Source organism: Zosterops lateralis (assembly GCF_965231275.1).
Source record: "Zosterops lateralis genome assembly, chromosome: 1".
Lineage (NCBI taxonomy): Eukaryota > Metazoa > Chordata > Aves > Passeriformes > Zosteropidae > Zosterops > Zosterops lateralis.
The window spans coordinates 134,115,285-134,132,749 of NC_139762.1; the positions used below are offsets into that span (position 1 = coordinate 134,115,285).

Here is a 17,465-nt window from a genome sequence, read left to right on the forward strand (position 1 = left end):
GCAGACTCATCACAGTAAAAGCTTGAGAGAATTCTTGTAATGAACAGTAAGCCAGGTAGTTGCACCTGTATATATGTGCTTCAGTGTCTATGTTACCTGACTGGCTTATAGATTGACAATAATCAGTTACTTATTTTATCAGTTTGGATTTAATGAAAACTGAAAATGTGGAGTGGAGTACAGGGTTGCAAATAGATGGGAAATAAAAGGAGAAAAGAAAATTAAACAGGAAGAAGTTATCAACTGAGAACCCCCTAGCTAAAAAGACTTAAACACAAAATAAGAAGCTGCTCTGAAAGGCATTCTTTATTGTTATGTCAAGCAGTATTTCCATGGACTGGGGAAATGGGTCTAAACTGTCTCTCCTACACATGGGCAATATTTTCCATTATGAAGATAGACACTAAATCCCGTTTCCACTTCCAGGGCATAGAGAGCATTGATTTTTCTGGTGTCTTAATAAAGAAGTATGAGGACACATTTTTTTGAGATAGGATAGTATAGGATCATCTGCTCAGAACCAAGAAGAAACACATTAAGGGAGAGAGTAATGGAGCATTTTAGTGATTCTGAGTTTTAGATGCAGATGGCTGTCCATGTGAGTGCTAACTTTTAGCAAAACAAAAAGATACGAGACAGTGAAGCATCTCCAGCAGGTTGTGGATATTGTGAGGTTCACTGCCTGTAAACTGGCCAGCGTTCAAGAGACTGTGTTTGGGTCTCAGTCATACATAGGTTAGGCAATGATGAACTACATTCTTCCATGGTGCCAGATTGCATTCCGTTCCCGTAGCCCAGAGAGATTCCAAGTTGTTCATTATACTTTGTCCTGGTTAAAAAGGAAGAGAGGTAGTAGATAACATTTAGTGTCCAATAGGACTGGCCAAAGAAGTGCAGCAGTGGGTTCATTGGGGGAGTGGGGAGGGGGTGACCATGAGAAGAGCCTTATCAGCAGGGTAGATTCCAAGCAGACGGGGAGGCTTGATAGGTAATTACTGCCAGTTCTTTCATTCTGCTTCGTAAAAAATTTCTATTCCCGGGAGCATCCCAAACATTTAATAGAACTTTTCTTTAATCTCTGTGACCCCTTTACTTAGAGTAGCCTCATACCATTCCTCTTAAGATTTTGTGCAGTTTTAAGGGGCCAGGCAGGACACAGGGGTTCATGGCAGCACTACAGGGCTAGCAGAATTTCACCTCGGTGTGTAATCCCTTCTCCTCCAAAAGCCAGATAGTTCTTCAGGGATCACTGCATGCTTGACATCAAATTTCTTCATTACTCTCATGAGACAGAGATAAGTGTTCAAAGGTTTCCACAAACCTTTAACATCACGATTCCCACGTGTTTCCATGGGAGTCACGCACCCTGGAATGCTGTTTTTTGCTCAGCAACAGAAATATTACGAAGTGGCTGATGTTGGATAGTTTCCAGCCCTGGCTGCATCTTTCCACTCTTGCAGGGAAATGATTTAGGTAGCAATAAGCACCTGTGTGTTGGTAGGTAAGGAGAGGTGATTTCCATGAACATTTTCCAGGCAGGGGCAGGGAGGCATCACCCTGTGGCTGCAGATCCGGGGTGCAGGCCAGAGGAGGGTGACACAGTCCAATACTGCTGTGTGGCAGCTCCGCTGTGCTCAAAACCTGCCCCTCCCCAGGGCTCCAGCATCCAGCACAGCCTGCCCAGCTGCGGATGTGCCATCACAGCCCGGGTTCCTTGTCCCCGAAGTTTCTGTGGCAGTGGAGGGGCACAGGGTGGGGCGCAGGGCAGGGCAGGCCCCTCTGGGGCTCTTGGAGCAGGAGGGATGTGCCCAGGAGAAGGGAACTGCTCCCTACACAGCTCCTGAAGCGAGCAACACAACATAGCCATCGATATTGTTCCCTCTGCGCGTCAATCCGGCCGTTTATTTAAAATACATTCCCCTGCGGGTGCCGTCCGTGCGCCCCGCCGTGAGGGGACACGGCTCCTCATCAGCGTGAGAAGACACAGGCGCGCTGTGTGTCGCGACGGGAGCGGGGCGGTGTGGGGAGCGGGGCTGTCCGGTGTCTGTCGCGACAGGAGCGGGGCCGTTCAGTGTCTGTCGTGACAGCACCGGGTGTGGGGAGCGGCCTGGGCCGGCGCCGGTGGCGAAGGGAAGGGAAGGGAAGGGAACAAACTACGGCGGCGCCACAGCACCACCTGCGGGCCGCGGCGGGGAGCGCGGGCGGCGGCGGCTCCCCTGCAAAATTCTCACGACTTGGTCCGAAAGACGTTTTTATAACCCCAGCTCAGTGTTTGCAAATATTGTCTCATGTTTTCCATACCATTAAAAAAAAAAAAAAAATTGTTACACAAGTATTTTTAAGACCGTGGCACGTCTAAGTTTATACCTTAGCTCAGCGTTCTCATGTTAAGGACCCCATCTGACCAGGTTACTTAAGGTTTGTAATTCTTCACTGTGAGGCTGGTGAGGCATTGGCACGTGTTGTCCAGAGACATTGTGGATGCCCCATCCCTGGAAACAGTCAAGGCCAGGCTGGCGGGACTCTGAGCATTCTGGTCTATGGCAGAGGGATTGGAACTAAATGATCTTTTTAAGGTTCCTTCCAACCCAAGCCATTCTATGGTTAAATAATTTATATGATGAGTGTGAACCGCAGAGGTTTGAAAGGTGGTTTTCATCACTTTGTTTTAGTGTTCGACAAAAATTTTGCTTTACAGAATTAAAAAAGAAATTTTATATATGCACTTTTTCACTTTTCACTCTGTTTCACCCCATTTGGTTTCTGTCCCAGTACTGTGGATAGAAACTGAGGTATGAAGTCCTGGCTCAGCCAGCATATTCACAAGTACATGTATTTATATGCGTGTAAAATTACCTTAGTTTACGAGCATAATTGCCTTGACTAGAATGTATTTTAACAACAAAGTCCATGGGTCCCAATCAAACCCTTGATTTCTTTTTGCAGTTCTAGGGAGTGGGGTGGTGAGGGCAACACTAGTGGTAATACAGGGTCAGACAAAGGCACTATGAGATAGGCAAAGATCAGTGAGGGAAATAAGACTGCTTCTGTGAGGATGGTAACAGGACTGTCCTTTAATTTCTTGCATTTCAATGCAATTAGCGGGAAAAACCTACCTCTTTTGCTTTTAGATGCCAAACTTCCTCCCAGTGATGACATATTTTTCATACACGTAAAAAGCCTTACTTCAGCTAAATAGATCCTTCTGGTCTGAATCTGGAAAGTCAATGAGAAATCAAGTTGCATTTAAAACATCTGTGCATTTTGTGCAGTTATTTCTGAAGAGATAAGCTGATCGTCGGTCTCTGGCCACAGCCTTGCATTCAGACCAGTGGGTGGCTGAGAGTGCAGATTGCAGAAATATTTGGTCAAGTGCATTGCACTAAATCATGGTGTGATTCTCTGTTAAATTCAATTTTTCATGCAGACACATCTCGAGGGGCTGCCGTTCCCTGCACGGTATCAGTTCTGTTTTCTCCCCCTCGTACTTGAATATTTTAGACATTTAACAAAGTGATTCTTCCTTTGGGATGTATCAGCTTTAGAGCATCTGTATTTGTTAATTTTGAACTTTGTCTAAACACTACCACCTTTCTCAGGACTAAGGCTGTCAGTAGTTAGAAAATAAAAGCATGTAAATTCACTTAATTTTCAGACATCCTCTCAACAAGATAGGCAAAATGCTCTTAAGGGTGACCTGTAGAAGTCCAGGGAGCCTGCAGAATGCCTCAGACCCTGGCAGACTCCCCCTAGGGAGCCAATGTGCTTTAACTGGCTTCCCATTGAAGCAGCTGTAAGAACTGAATACATAAGAAAGAAAGGTAATGAAAACTGACAAGTTGAAAAGAAATTGAGAGTTTAATCTGTAAAGTTGTGCTTGAGGGGGCTTCCATCGTGATATTCCTATGGAGTAGCAAAAAGAGAAAAAAATTAGGAAACTGCAGAGTATGATGAATTTACATAATTTTTTTCTTGCACCAGGCGGTATTTAATAATTTCTTTTCTGCCACTTTACTGCACCTCTTTGCCTCTCAAAAAGAGAAAATGAAGTACACAAAACCTGGCAATCATAATGAATGTGTGAAATGCTCACAGATTATTTATAAGCATGCAAGTTATGTAGTTGTTGGAGATTCTCTCCCTTCTGCTCCTGCTTGGTGATGAAGAATGGTATTTTAATAGGCAGATGGTAAAGACAATTACAGTTTGGGGCTCAGCTGGGAGTTACATCAGTTTATTGCAAATTATTAGTTGATAAATGCTTTTGTTTACAAGCAAAGTCTTAAGCAGCTTTGTAATCAGTTTATCAGCTGCGAACTGAATTTTGACAGCTTGCCTTTGGGTATACAGTCACTTTTTTCCTGGCCATGTAGAAATCATGCTGACCAAGCAGGCACAATGGTAGCTTCTATGCCCCTGTATGATGCTCAGAAAACTGGCATTTTTTATTAAGCCTGTTTTGGAAGAAGTCATCAAGTGCAGAATTCTCCTCAATTGTTAATTTCCTTTAGTGTGTACAGACAGAATCTTAACAATTTGCTCATTCTTTTTTTTTTTTTTTTCTTTTTTCCTTTTTTTTTTTTTTTAAGTTCCATTGTGACCAGAAGTAGCTCAGTCTTTGCTTTCTGCTGTTGACAGTCTCTTTCTCGATGAACTAACTGGGAGACTTCTGGTGGTTTACGATACTTGTTTAGCTTGGACACTGTGTATAGCTTGGAAGGTAGAAATGCTTTTGATGACCGAGAGTTTTCAGCCAATTTACTTCTAGCTTCTACTTTAAAAGGCAGAACTATAATACCTGGGATTTAACTTTTTGAGGAAATCTGAGGTATTGGTATGGGGTTTTGTGTGTGGGTGGTGGTGGGTTTTTTTAATGTGGTACTTTTCACATAGAGAGGACTGGGTTAGCTGCTTATTATAGCTTCTATGGTGTTTACATTTTAGAACATAATAAACATGCAAATCTACTTTTATTTAGTTGCTTGTTTAGTAAGGGAGACACTGATTTGTCACAGAGTCTTGTTTCCACTGCAACCAGTGTAAAGCATTCTAATCGCTTAAGTGGGGGCAAGACTTTTTGGAATCAGGAAGTGCCACTTTTCATCCGTGGTTGTTACAGCCGAGGTGAACTAGTTCCTGAACTTCAACCTGTGAGCTGAACGTTAACACAAGTAAAGGTCCGAGATAACTCACGATAATAGCAACTGTTTTCTCTGGGTTACAGTGCACATAACTAAATGCTCCAGTTTCTGTTCGTTATAAAAGCTGGCTTTTGTTTCTCACAAAAACGTAAGCCTTTTCTGGAGCATGGCCCCTGTATTTCAATAAGCGGGCAGGTCTCATAACCAATGTTTCTTAGTTTGATTTTACCATTCTAAACCTTTCCTGTTTCTCTTTATATTTATTGTGTTGCCTTCCTTTACAAATAAACCTATCACTACAGCTCTTTCTATATAATCCTTCCTTCCGCTCAGGTGCCTTTGCCATTCACTCCGCATTTGCCCAGGGGCAAGGAATGAGCCCTCCAGTAGCAGGTGCAAGACAGTAGAAAATCCATTGATAAGATGCAGTGTACTCTGCTTTTCCTGTAAGAAAGAGGTGCCATTAAAGCATATCTATTGTCTCATTTAATCACCTCCTTTTTTCATACACTCCAGCCTCACAAAATAACGCTGAAAAGACAATCCACAGGCATGATTGTGTTTGTAAGGCTACAAAAAGGTCACCTTACAGCTGTGCTGATATGGAAGCAGGGATTGTAGGAATGTGTGTATCCAAAGCCCTGCTTCAGAGTAGTTGGTTTCAGTGGTGCATTTTCTCTTTCTGTGAAACCTGGTGCATCCACAAAAGCTGGGGGAAGCAGTGGGCATCACCTAGGAATGTCTCCTGGGAAGCTCTGTGGAGAGTGCCCATTCAGTGGTCCTGTAAAAAGTAAAAAAGGAGGTGATTGTGCTCTGACAGTAAGTTCTAGCTCCTTTACAGTGGTGGTGGGAATGCAATGTGGGCAATGTCAGCAAGAGCTTATCGGGTTTTTTCAAGCTGTTTATCATTTTCTTTCTGAGGGCTTAGTAAATTCTAAAATAACACTCAAGTGAGGTCTAATTCAAATGTAAAAAAGGTGTAGCACTCAATTCAAAACAGAAGAATTTACAAAGAAAAGGGGAGGGGGAAAAAAAGAAGAAATTGCTAAACTTGGGAAAGAACTCCTTCGACTTCCTTGTTTGAGTTTATGCTGAATTAAGGAAATAGAACAGGTTTAGCATTTGTGGCAGGCTTTAATTTCAACCTCTGAGCAGCAGACTTAACTTCTTGTGATGTGGGAGGATATTACAGTTTTCAGCTTCATTTCGTAAGTATTGCCATTTGTGCCAAACATTTAATAGTTTTACGCTGTGGACTGTCGTCCACCAGGAGCTGATATCACCTAAGACTTTTTAGAGCCATCTAATAGAAAGATATGTATTCATTCTGATTAGCCCAGGATTTGAACGAGGGTCCCAGAAGAGATATATAAGCCTCTTAAATGCATAGAACTTCTAAGGATATGGGTTTAACTGTCTCCCCCTGTGGTAAATAAGCTGTGACAGCTCTATCGGGGGGGAAAATGGCAAATAAAATTACCACATTATTTTCCTGTGAATATTTTCGGAGCTCTAATCTATTTTGCCTCTTTACCTATTAGAACTCTGTTGAGTGTTACGTGCAGACATTTAATTGGAGGGAACACATAAAAATCCTCAAACTAACAAAATGCAGGCATACAACAGTGTTAAAAACAAGAGGTCAAAATCTGTTCCTTGCACTCCTTACTCTTCAGGAATACTGTGCTTTATTTGGGGTTCAGCTGAGGAAGGTTTTTGCAGTGTGAATTTGAGAGCTGCTGCCATAAGATGGTGATGTTAGCAATAGTTGTACTGCAGCAAGGGAAAGACCGACCCCTGACACTCACACCGAGATGCCAGGTTTAGGAGTTCTCTCCCCTAGGACTGGCGAGTTCCTTTCATATTTTTCTTTTCCTCTTTATCAGCTATATAATGCCTGACAGTTTTGATCATAAAATCATCTATTCAGATGAATACACTGTCAGCTGTCAGCATATGACTAAGCTGGAGTCAGACCCAAAGCTCAGGTTGACTCACGTGAAGGAGCAAGAGCTATATTCCTAAGGAGTATTTTCTTCTCTGTTTCTGGTCAGAGATCTTATATCTCTAAATACAGGGGTTTAATTTGACTAGAGCCATTAAGCTGAGTATTTTTCTGTTGTATTGCTTCTGGAAAATATCACTGCAGTTTCTTCACTTTGCCTTTTGTTCAGTGAGCTAAAAATTAAGGTTTGATATTCTATGCTGAACACAAAGGTAATAGTAAAAGTGGCAACAGAACTGGTTTGTCCTCTATATTGATCTAATTTTATACAGTATAATATATTTGCCTTTTTTTGCAGGCTTATAATATGCAGTGGGTAGTTAAAATTAAAGGTCAAATCTGTTTTGGCAATCTCCTTTGATCAGTAAACAAGGAAAAATTACAGAAGAAGCTAGGAAATCATCTCATTAATGTCGCAGTAAAGCTGTTTTTGGTGAGAGTTTGAGTAGTCCGAATTTGCAGGGGTGATTTTTGAGATACTTCACAGAGAAACAGCTGGAACCCCAACATTAAAATGCATTAATAGCAAAAATGCTGTGCAAGGTACATATTTTGTGTACACATGTGAAAAATGCTAAGAATTATTTAGCAACTGGAAAGACTGTTCACAAAATGCCTTTGATTTATTGCTGTATATACCACAGATCCGTATCACATATTCCTACATTATTTTATTCAAAAACTTGTATGAACCATGAGTTGGCATGTTGTAGAATACTGAAAAGGCATTAATCAACCCAAATAAACAAGTACATAGATCTATCTAACACCTATGAAGTAGTTAATAAATTTTTAGCAATTTTACTACAGAAAAGAGGTCTAAAAGAGTAGTGCTTAATTATCTGGACTCCTCTGTGCTGGGCTGTCTTTTGATTGTATTAATGAAGCAGCTGGCCCATTGTTTCTCTTTAATTCCTCTATTGTTTTAGGAATATGTCACAGCTCTTTATTCTTTTATCAGGTGCTGTGCAGGAGGATTCACACAATAACTCATATTCCTACTGTATTTGCCAATGCACAAAGAAACCTCCAAAGCATTTTTCAAAGAAGGGGCACACATAATTTATAAGTTCTGTTCCTTGTACCACTCTACTGTCAAAAATTTCAACAGTATTGGATTTGAATGAATTATAATTTTTTATTAAACAATGTGTCCACATATAGATATATGTACTTTGTTCATGTCAAAAATTAGAGATCTGCCCAATAACTTGCACTGAAATGGCATTCAATGTGCTGAGTCGTCACAACCCCATGGGTGAGAAGCAGAAGGAACCCAAATATGAAGATCCCATCCTATTGTGATGTGCAAATTTTCCCTAAATGCTTAACCTGTGGAACAAAGGGGGAAAGAAAATAAATTAACTCCAACCCACAATACCATTACTAAAAAGCACAATTTTTTGCAAGTTGGAACGTTTTATTGGGAGAGGAAGGTTTAATTCAGTTGATGGTGCCTGGAAGTTGCTAAGAGCAACAGTCTGTTGTTTAAATAAATTCTGATAGTCTTTTGACCCTTCTTGCAAAAAGATGTGTGTACAGGAAATGGTCTATTATGTTGTTGCAGCAACGCAATCAAGTCCAGAAAGCTCAAATTTTACTACACAAAAGTAATACTAAGGCATTAACTGGCACTGAAAGCTGCTTTTAATAGAAATTGCCATTGATTTCCTAAACTTCTGTGAAAGGTGTGTGGCATTTCTGGGTCAAAAAAACAAGACTCAGATATTTTAGCAAGGAAAATCAACTGTTACTAAAGACAGGGAAACCGGAATTTGCTTTTGAATATATGTTTATATGTCATTATGCTTCTCAATCAGTGAAACACCTCTACTCAGTGGAAATGCTGGTTTGAGCTACTTGCTTTCTTAAGGTACTTTTCCTAAAAGCAACAATATGAATCAAAAGGCTTAATGGTTTCATCCATTTTGAAGCTCTTTTTCTCAGTGGAGTTAGGTGAGTCTGACCTTATATATAATCTCTTTTCAGACTGTGATTCACAGATTCCAAATTATCGTTCCTTAAGGCCTGCAAAACATAACTGGGGGAAAAAAGACCAAAAAAGCAGCAGCCCACCTTCAGAAGGCTCACTATGCAGGATTCTGTGTTCTCCCTGGAAGTGGTATAGGGTTCAAGGGTTCTGAGGATCAAAATGAGTGAACGGCCATTTAGTTAAATTTTCAGAGCAAATTCCTTATTCCAAACAGGATAGTAGAGGTTCCTTTGTTTCAAAAAATTTCAAATGTAGAAGAAAAAAGGAAGGCCTGTTAAAAAAATAAGATTTTTTTTTTCTCTTTTAGGTGCCTGTCCTACATAAAAAAAGTTTTGAATTAACCTGCATATCTGTCACCATATTACTCCTTATTCTGAATATAGAAAATATTGTTTTACCGCATCTAAGTATGATTTAATTGGTTCAATTTACTATATATTTTTTATACTAAGTGTGATTCCATATCTTGATTCCAGATGTAGTTACGCTTCTAGTTTACAGCATCCCATTGCTTGCATTTTATTATTTTTACAAAGCAAATGTCTATCAATCATAAAGATAAATTAGAAAAAATTGTGCAAACATGACACATGGCTAAGATTTTTTTCAGCTTGCTATGCAATTATTAACCTGATTTTTTGCCATTGAGGGAAGCCGTGAATTACAGATAGCATGGATGAAGTTAAATGCTTTTATATTAGATACATTTTCCTATACAGTTTTCTATAGGTATGGCCATACAATATAATTGAAGCTTTGTCAGCCCTGTAGCCTAGCAACAGATAATACTGTTAGGTTACTGAATTGCTCCTGGTTGACAAGTAGGGAGTATTTTTGTGTTTATCATGTTTGCTAATGATGGGATCCTTTCCAAAAGGCTTGTCTTAATCTTAATTAGAGTTTATCAGCAGAGGTCTGCTTGACATTGTGCAGACACTGATTTCATAAATAATAAAAAGTGCAAGTGAAAAATTTGGCAGGAGAAGAAGATATTTAAGACCACTGATTCTTGTAAGAGCACCATGAATTTCCAAAATGTAATCAAGTTTGAACTGTGACTCTATTCTTTATTATCGAAACTTGCAGTACACTCCACTGCAGTTTTGACAGCAATTATGAGTATGATTTATAAGCTTCCTGTTAGGAACCAGATCTGTTTGCACAAGAATCTTGATCATAAACATTACAAAGAACAGTAAGTCCACAGTTTTTCAGGGACATCAGGACCTTACTCTTTCATTTTCGTAGAAAGTTTTTGGTTTGGGTTGGGTTTTTTTGTTGTTATTTAAGGGTGTTGGTGTTTTTTTCAAGCAGCAGATATATTTGCAGCAAAAGATGCAGGCAAAGAAGAGAACCCTGAAATAACCTTCCCATTTGGTGGACGTTCTGAACGTATCAGGTAACTGTTTCAGTGCCTGATGTTTTTTGGTAAAGAACTCATGCCAACACAACTGGAGTGTAATTTTTTGCTCTAGGTTGCACACATGATATTCTTTAGCTTTCCTGTCTTTTGATGATTAAACAAATGAGCACTTTTAATTCCTTGGATTCTGAACAAGCAAAAGAGTTCAAATAAATACACAGTGTTTGCAGACATTTTTATTTTTTTCTTCTGCTTGACACGTGTGTGTTATATATCACATAAATTTGCTTGATTTAACCACAGATATAAAAAAATACATTACACGCTCAAGAAGCTTTCCAATGCTACAAAGAAAAGAAAACAGCTTTCCAATGTTACAAAGCCTTCTGCTGATCTAAAACCTTCCTTTCTGCACTGCACAAGAGTAAGACTTTTATTACTACTTTACCAAGTAAAACTGTAAGACCCCTTTCAGTGTTAAGTGCTTGTGATGGTGACAAAATATAGTCAGAGGATGCAGGAAGCTTCCTGTGCATCCTCTGCACACACGCTTTTCCTTGCTGTTGTCTCTGATGGGCAGTATGATTTTTTCAAAGATAACAGCACCAGGTGGGAATTGCCCTAAGATAAGAACACCGGGTGGGAATTGCGGGAGGAACTGTCTGGACTGCTCGCATAATGAATGCATTCCAGAGATGGGGGAGCCCTGATGGTTGGAATTGACTTTAGTACACATCGACCTAAAACAGGGTATAAAATGCTGCTGGAGACTGGGCTGTCTGGGCAAACTGGTCTCCCAAGGTTGCAGGCAGCTTCCATATGGGCTCCTGGCCTCCTCCCCCCACCCCCGGCAGGAACACTTGCAGGAACACCTTCAGCCCATAGACAGGGAGCACTCAGTTGAGAAAGGGGAGTAAAAGCGCTAAGATCTGGCCACATAAAGAGATAAAATCCTATGGTAGCAAAAGGGTGCTTTTTGCTTTGCATTCTGTAAGGCCAAAGACTCTAAACCTGTATGTTTCTAGCTGAACCTGTTTCTACTATCATCCATTAGATGTGCTTGTATTATATACTGCACTGACAATATTTAGATACTGTGTGAACAATAAATATAATCGTTGTCATCCACATCATCAGTGTCATGCTTCTTGTGCCTGACTAAGAATCCTCTCTGCTGTGTCAGAATGACCAATGTAATAATTATGGACAAGATGAGACCCAAAATCACCATTCTACCATTGATTTCTGACCAAATTATATAACCATGACTATTTCAGAGGCACTGTCAGTCACTCCTCCCTGTTAAAACATCTGTTCATCCTTTCTCTTCCTCTGATGCCTGTGTCATCTTAGGACTGAGAAACCTGGCTTGGTAAAGCTTTGTAGAACAATTTCACTCCTATAAGCTATTTCTGACAAGAGGAAGAGTTGGCTTAAAGAAAAAAATCTAGCCAGCTTAATGAGAACTTCATCTCATATAGATAATAGTCCTTCACATTTCTTTATGGAATCTTCATGCCTTTGCAAATATTTCAGGCAAACATCTTTCTGTCTCCATCTAATTACCACTGATACTTGGCTATGGCTTCCATATCACCCCTTTGAAAACCTGTTGTTAACACTGCTCTAGGCTCAATGAAAAGCTGTTGTGCTCCTGAAACACTGCTGTATATATGTCAGTTGTGTCAGCCTGTAGAAAAGTTTGTGGGAAGAATTTTTTTCCTGATTTTTAGCTGCCACCTGTAAGGAAATCCTTTTCCCTGCCAGAGGTGTCTAGACAGCATAGTAATTCTTATGATAGCCATGATTGGAACTTCCTATTAAATTTGGAAGCCTCTGTTGGGTTCTCTGCACTTGACAGTATTTTTTTCTGTCACTCTTGACTGACTTGTGCTCTTTGCTTGACTGTGCAGTAGAAGGCTCAAGAAGACTTCTGTTCCACAGTCTTCCTGCTGTGCATGAAGGTCAGCATGTTTGCATTCACTGCATTAAGGGGAAGGAAGTTTGCATCTTTCAAAGCAGCAGCTCTTGCCTTACTCAGTGCGGGCAAGCACAGAAGGGGACAAAGTAGGGACTGCACCGTGTGCTGTCCCAATGAGTGCAAAAGTGCTGACCTGCATTTCCAGTAGCTGGAAGGACGTATCTTTTGGAAGTTCGTCTGGGTATTTAACTTAACACAATATCATGTTCTGATGAAAACATGGATGTGTGTGTCATGATCACTTAAATGCCTCATTTACTGTAGACTAGGATGAGAGAAAACAAAATAACAATGTCCTTCTTGGATCTGAATCCTGGTGAGCTGAAGGTTTGTATTCATGTGCAGGAATGGATTTAACTTCCCAAGTTCTGATTTTCTTTATTAAGCCAAACTAGAAACTGTTGTGCTTCCAAAGTTGTCACACATCCCACCAGGCTGTGCCTGCCGTAGGTGTGACAGTTTGCAGGAGCTGGGTGGAGCAGGCAGCCGGGGTCACTGCTCCCTTCAGCTGTCCGAATTTAATCTGCTGCTGGACATGAGTCAATGCCCTGAGGAGCTCCAACACCGGGAGCCTGACTCAGCCTTTTAGCTGATCCAGACTGATTGCAGCTGGAGACCCAGTAATCACTTTTTTTTTCCTCCCCAAGGGTGCAGAGCATGTCAAGATGTTTGCTGGGATAGAGAAAGTCTCGGTTGGTTATTCTGCAGTGACTCATTTTTATTAAGAGATCCAGTGAATAATAAAGTCTAGAAAGAGCTCTTATTCTGTATTAAAATAGACTAAATTATGTTGGTTGATTATTACACCTTCTGTATATAAATAAGATAGAAGTGCATGTTAATAATGGAAATTAACTGTGTGATGTTTGAGGCAAAAGTACCCAATTTCAGGTTCTCAAACTGCAGTGTGTGTTCCATGTATTTTCATCTACAAGACTTGTTAAGTGCACTTAGGTAATTCAGCCTGTTTCTCTCTGGAAGAGGTTTTATCCCAGTTTAGCTCTGAAGGCTTCTGTATATCAGGCAATATGTCATATTGTGCTCTTCAACTTTTTGAATTCCTGCTCAGGCATTAGGATTCTGCATTTTTAGAAATTTTTGGTACTATCTTCACTTTTCATCTTCTTATTCTCTAGAGGAAATTACTCAGATTTGCAAAATTTAATATTGTAATCTCAGAGACTAGTAAACCTTGGTATGCTTTGGTCCCCTCACAGTAAATTGTTTGTAAACTTTGTAGCACCTTCAACTGCTGTATTACTGATGGGTGAATACAAAGACTTTTCTGCTTTGAAACTTCTACACCACTTGGAGGTGTGGAAGCCTAGAGTATTTTGCCACTGAAATACACTGTCACTGATCCTGTTTTGTTTGCTCATCTTTGAAAGCTAATAGACTGGTTTAATTAATTGTCCAAGATTTCTCTAAAACAATGTCCTAATTCTTCCATTTAGCTGTGGCATATCATACACTGTTGTTATCTCCTCTACCAGATTTTTGCAACAAGTTGTTTTAAAACTATAATCTCGTTGAAGGGAAAAAAATGAAGTGCAGTTGAAAAGGCAGTTATGCCGAAAGATAAACACAGCAATATTACTTATCAAAACGAGTACAGTTTTTGCTTGCCTAATGAATGCAACATATAGCTTTCTCTATGTATACAAAACCTGAGGAAAAAAAAAAAGCTTTATAACATATAAAGTATGCAACATTATTTCAGGCATAACTGTATTGGATATGTATCTAGGCCTGAGAGTGTAGATAACACAATATAAGTGCTTTGCCTGTCTAAACATGTTAAATAAATGAGCATTCACTATCGCATTCAAATACATTAGTAGATGTACTCGCATAGTTAATTTTCTTTTTAATGCACTACACGTGACATTTGCAGCACAGAGCTATAGTGTATCTTACTGTTTGATGAAAGTTCTTCCACTTCCCCCCTTCCCCCCCTTTTAAACAAACCTTTATTTGAATAAGCCTTTATGAAACAGATCTTTGGCATATCTTCTTTTCAGGAAGTTCAGTCAGTGTAAGCAGAGATAAAGCAGTCATGTTACGAAGAATATTACATAAGGGAAGATTTTTTAGAGAAAGAGGGTGACAAACATAAGGGAGGGGAAGAACGCCCTTAAGAGGAAATCTGATTTCTTTCTTGCAGCTGTTTGGTTTTATTGAGCTGTGATTTTCTATTCAAAATGAATCAAACTTGGCATAAAGAAAAGATTTACAGGAACTTCGGTGAAAATATTGAGAGAAGTGCTGCATAAGTTATTTTCACCTATATCTTGATTTTCATAGTGCTGGCTTTTTAGCAGAAAAAATGAAAAATTAAAATGATTATTCATGCTGCAAATAGTTAGGAAAACTATCCTCAAATTATTTTTCTTTTAAATCAAAATTCCTGTGTTGGTAGAAGGAAGACAGTAAAAGTAAAAACTGTATATATATCATTGCCTTAAATAAACCATTGAAACCTAAAAAAAAAAAAAAAAAAAAAAAAAAAAAAAAAAAAAAAAGGTGTGAAGATAGCACTGATATTTAAAGTTCTGAAATCTGATATTGTCAATTAAATCTTTCTGCTTATGTTTCCTGCAGGGGGGCAGCTTTGGTGTACCACGACCAAGGCCATCTCAGAGGGTGAAGAGCTGGTTGCCTTTGTTGTGGATTTTGACTCAAGGCTGCAAGCTGCCAGTCAGATGACTCTCACAGAAGGCATGTACCCCGCCCGCCTGCTGGACTCCATACAACTGCTCCCGCAGCAAGCTGCAATGGCATCTATTTTGCCTACAGCTATTGTGAACAGTAAGTGAGGAATTCTATTCTCTGGCAGATTTTTAAAACAGCAGTACTTTAAGATACATGTGAAGAGCTAATGCAGCAATGGTGAATTCATGACCACAGAAACCACATCGCAGCTCAAAGCCTGCTTTTGTTCCCCCATCATCTCAGAGATAAAAAGAGCAGGAAGAGGAGTCTGGGGAGAGCCTCTCCCAGAGTACCTGACCTGCCCTCGTGTGGAGGTTCTGTGATCTGTTCCTAGAGGCAATAGGCTTAGAAACTGTTAAAAGAGTAGATGAGATAGGTTGGCTAGTTCTCCCAAGTCCAGCCTCTGCTGCTCAAGTAAGCTTGTTGCTTACTGCTGCAGTTCCTGATAATAATTCATGATACTCAGTAAAGGAAAAGAAACACATCCTTTCAGTGACTGTTTCAAAATGCAGCAGAAATCATGCCTTATAGCAGCCCTGATTTATTGCAGCATCTCCATCCATATGGTTTATCAGGAATGCTTTTACACCTGCTGGTCATCATGCCTCTATCATGAACAAAATGCAGCATGAATTCAAGTGCTGTCCTTAGAGCAGAGGGACATGAGTGTTCCTGAACTGGGACAATTCAGCTTGAATTATATTTTATATATTTAGCTTTTGCTTATTATTGCTGTTTACTTTATACAGCCTGAGTTCCTCATCCTCCTTTCTAAGTACTTTTCAAATGTATTGGCCATTACCATGATCCTCGCCAGTCATCACTTAGATTGCCTATTTTAGCTCTCAACACTTTGCAAGTCTGTCCATTTAGACTCCGTGCTGGAGCACTTCCTTGCACTTCCTGTGGTTTCTAAGTATTATAATTAGTTATAATGAACTACTGAACACGGTATTTCAGGTCACATGCAAACACATGATCTGCCACTCAGTCTCACACTTAATAACACTGAGTCTTGAACAGTCACAACATCTTCAAGGTCTTCACACAGGACTAGTTAAAATATCCCTCGTAACATATTTCATTCCACGTTTTCCTTTCCGTTTCTTTTTTCTTTTTAATTGCTTATTTTCTGGTAAACCATTTTGATAGCCACATATTTATTGTTAGCCTATTTTAAAAGTTAACCTTCAAATGTCCTTATCATACAAGTCTTCTCTTCCAAGAGTGAGTTGGAGCAGCCTCATGCCATTTAGCTAAGCACATTCGTTTCTACCCCACCAGTGGGGCAGTTGTGAGCTGACATACCTGCTCACAGAACCAGCAATTAGGATTGCACAGGACCTTTCCAAAATAAGATGTCAGAAGCACCTAAAACACCACGAAGCACCCTAACACCACTGTTAGGGGAGGCCTGTGTTTATAGCCAAGAGCTGAAAAGAAGCTGCTACAGTGAGTTGTTTACCTTGCCTAAAGGGCACAGCTTGTTTCAGCTGAGATCGTGTTCTTGTGTAAATCTATGAGGCCAGCTCTGGGCTTTGGCAAAGTAGTCAGATTTCTACAACGTCACATTTCTGGAAACATCTTTTCTGTCAGCACTGACTTTTGCAGAGCTCTGGAAAGCCACACTGAACATTGCTAAGAGGAGTCTTTAAGTTTATAGTGCATCAGCTCTTGCTATACAGGTTTTGGAGCAACTCATAGTAACTTCTGTGTTCTTGACTCCAGGAAGATAAAATAATAAAATAAAATAGCAAATCTTACAGCTCAGAACATTCCACATCAGTCCCAACTCTGCCTCTAATTATAAGGGGCTATTTTCACATTTCATTGTTGAGTTGGTAAAATTCAGTTTCTTCATTAAAGTCTTCAACTAGAAGTCGAGCAACAAGCTGAATGAACCTTTAGATTTGTGATGAGCCATCTCTTAAACATTCCTTTTTCTAGATCTCTGAAAAAAAAAAAAGTTTTGTAGGTTGTTTGGGAGATTTGTTTATGTTTCCTAACATTTGCTAGTTGGTAAAATAAAATTAGAATAACACCTTTGGCTCATTCAGCTTGAGGGTGAATGTTTCATTATATGAAAGTATCCACTGAAATAAATTGCAATATTTTGGTTTTAAGTAATTCAAAATTCAAATAGTCTTTATCTGTTTTGCATTGCTTTAGAGTAGTACTATTTTCAGATCCCATCCCTATATATTTTTCTCCCTGAAATTTCATCCTCTCACCATGCAAAACTCCTCAGATACATTTCCTCTGCTTGGCAT

At 39.7% G+C, this 17,465-nt stretch overlaps 1 protein-coding gene across 2 annotated transcripts in view; it reads left to right on the forward strand.

Moving 5' to 3' along the window:
- Positions 1–17,465, forward strand: part of ZFPM2 (zinc finger protein, FOG family member 2) — a 308,739-nt gene that overhangs the window by 283,694 nt on the left and 7,580 nt on the right. For both annotated transcript variants that reach the window (XM_083855434.1, XM_083855435.1), the window contains one exon: positions 15,085–15,291. In XM_083855434.1, the coding sequence (XP_083711560.1) occupies positions 15,085–15,291 (207 nt within the window). The remainder of the gene's footprint in view (positions 1–15,084; positions 15,292–17,465) is intronic.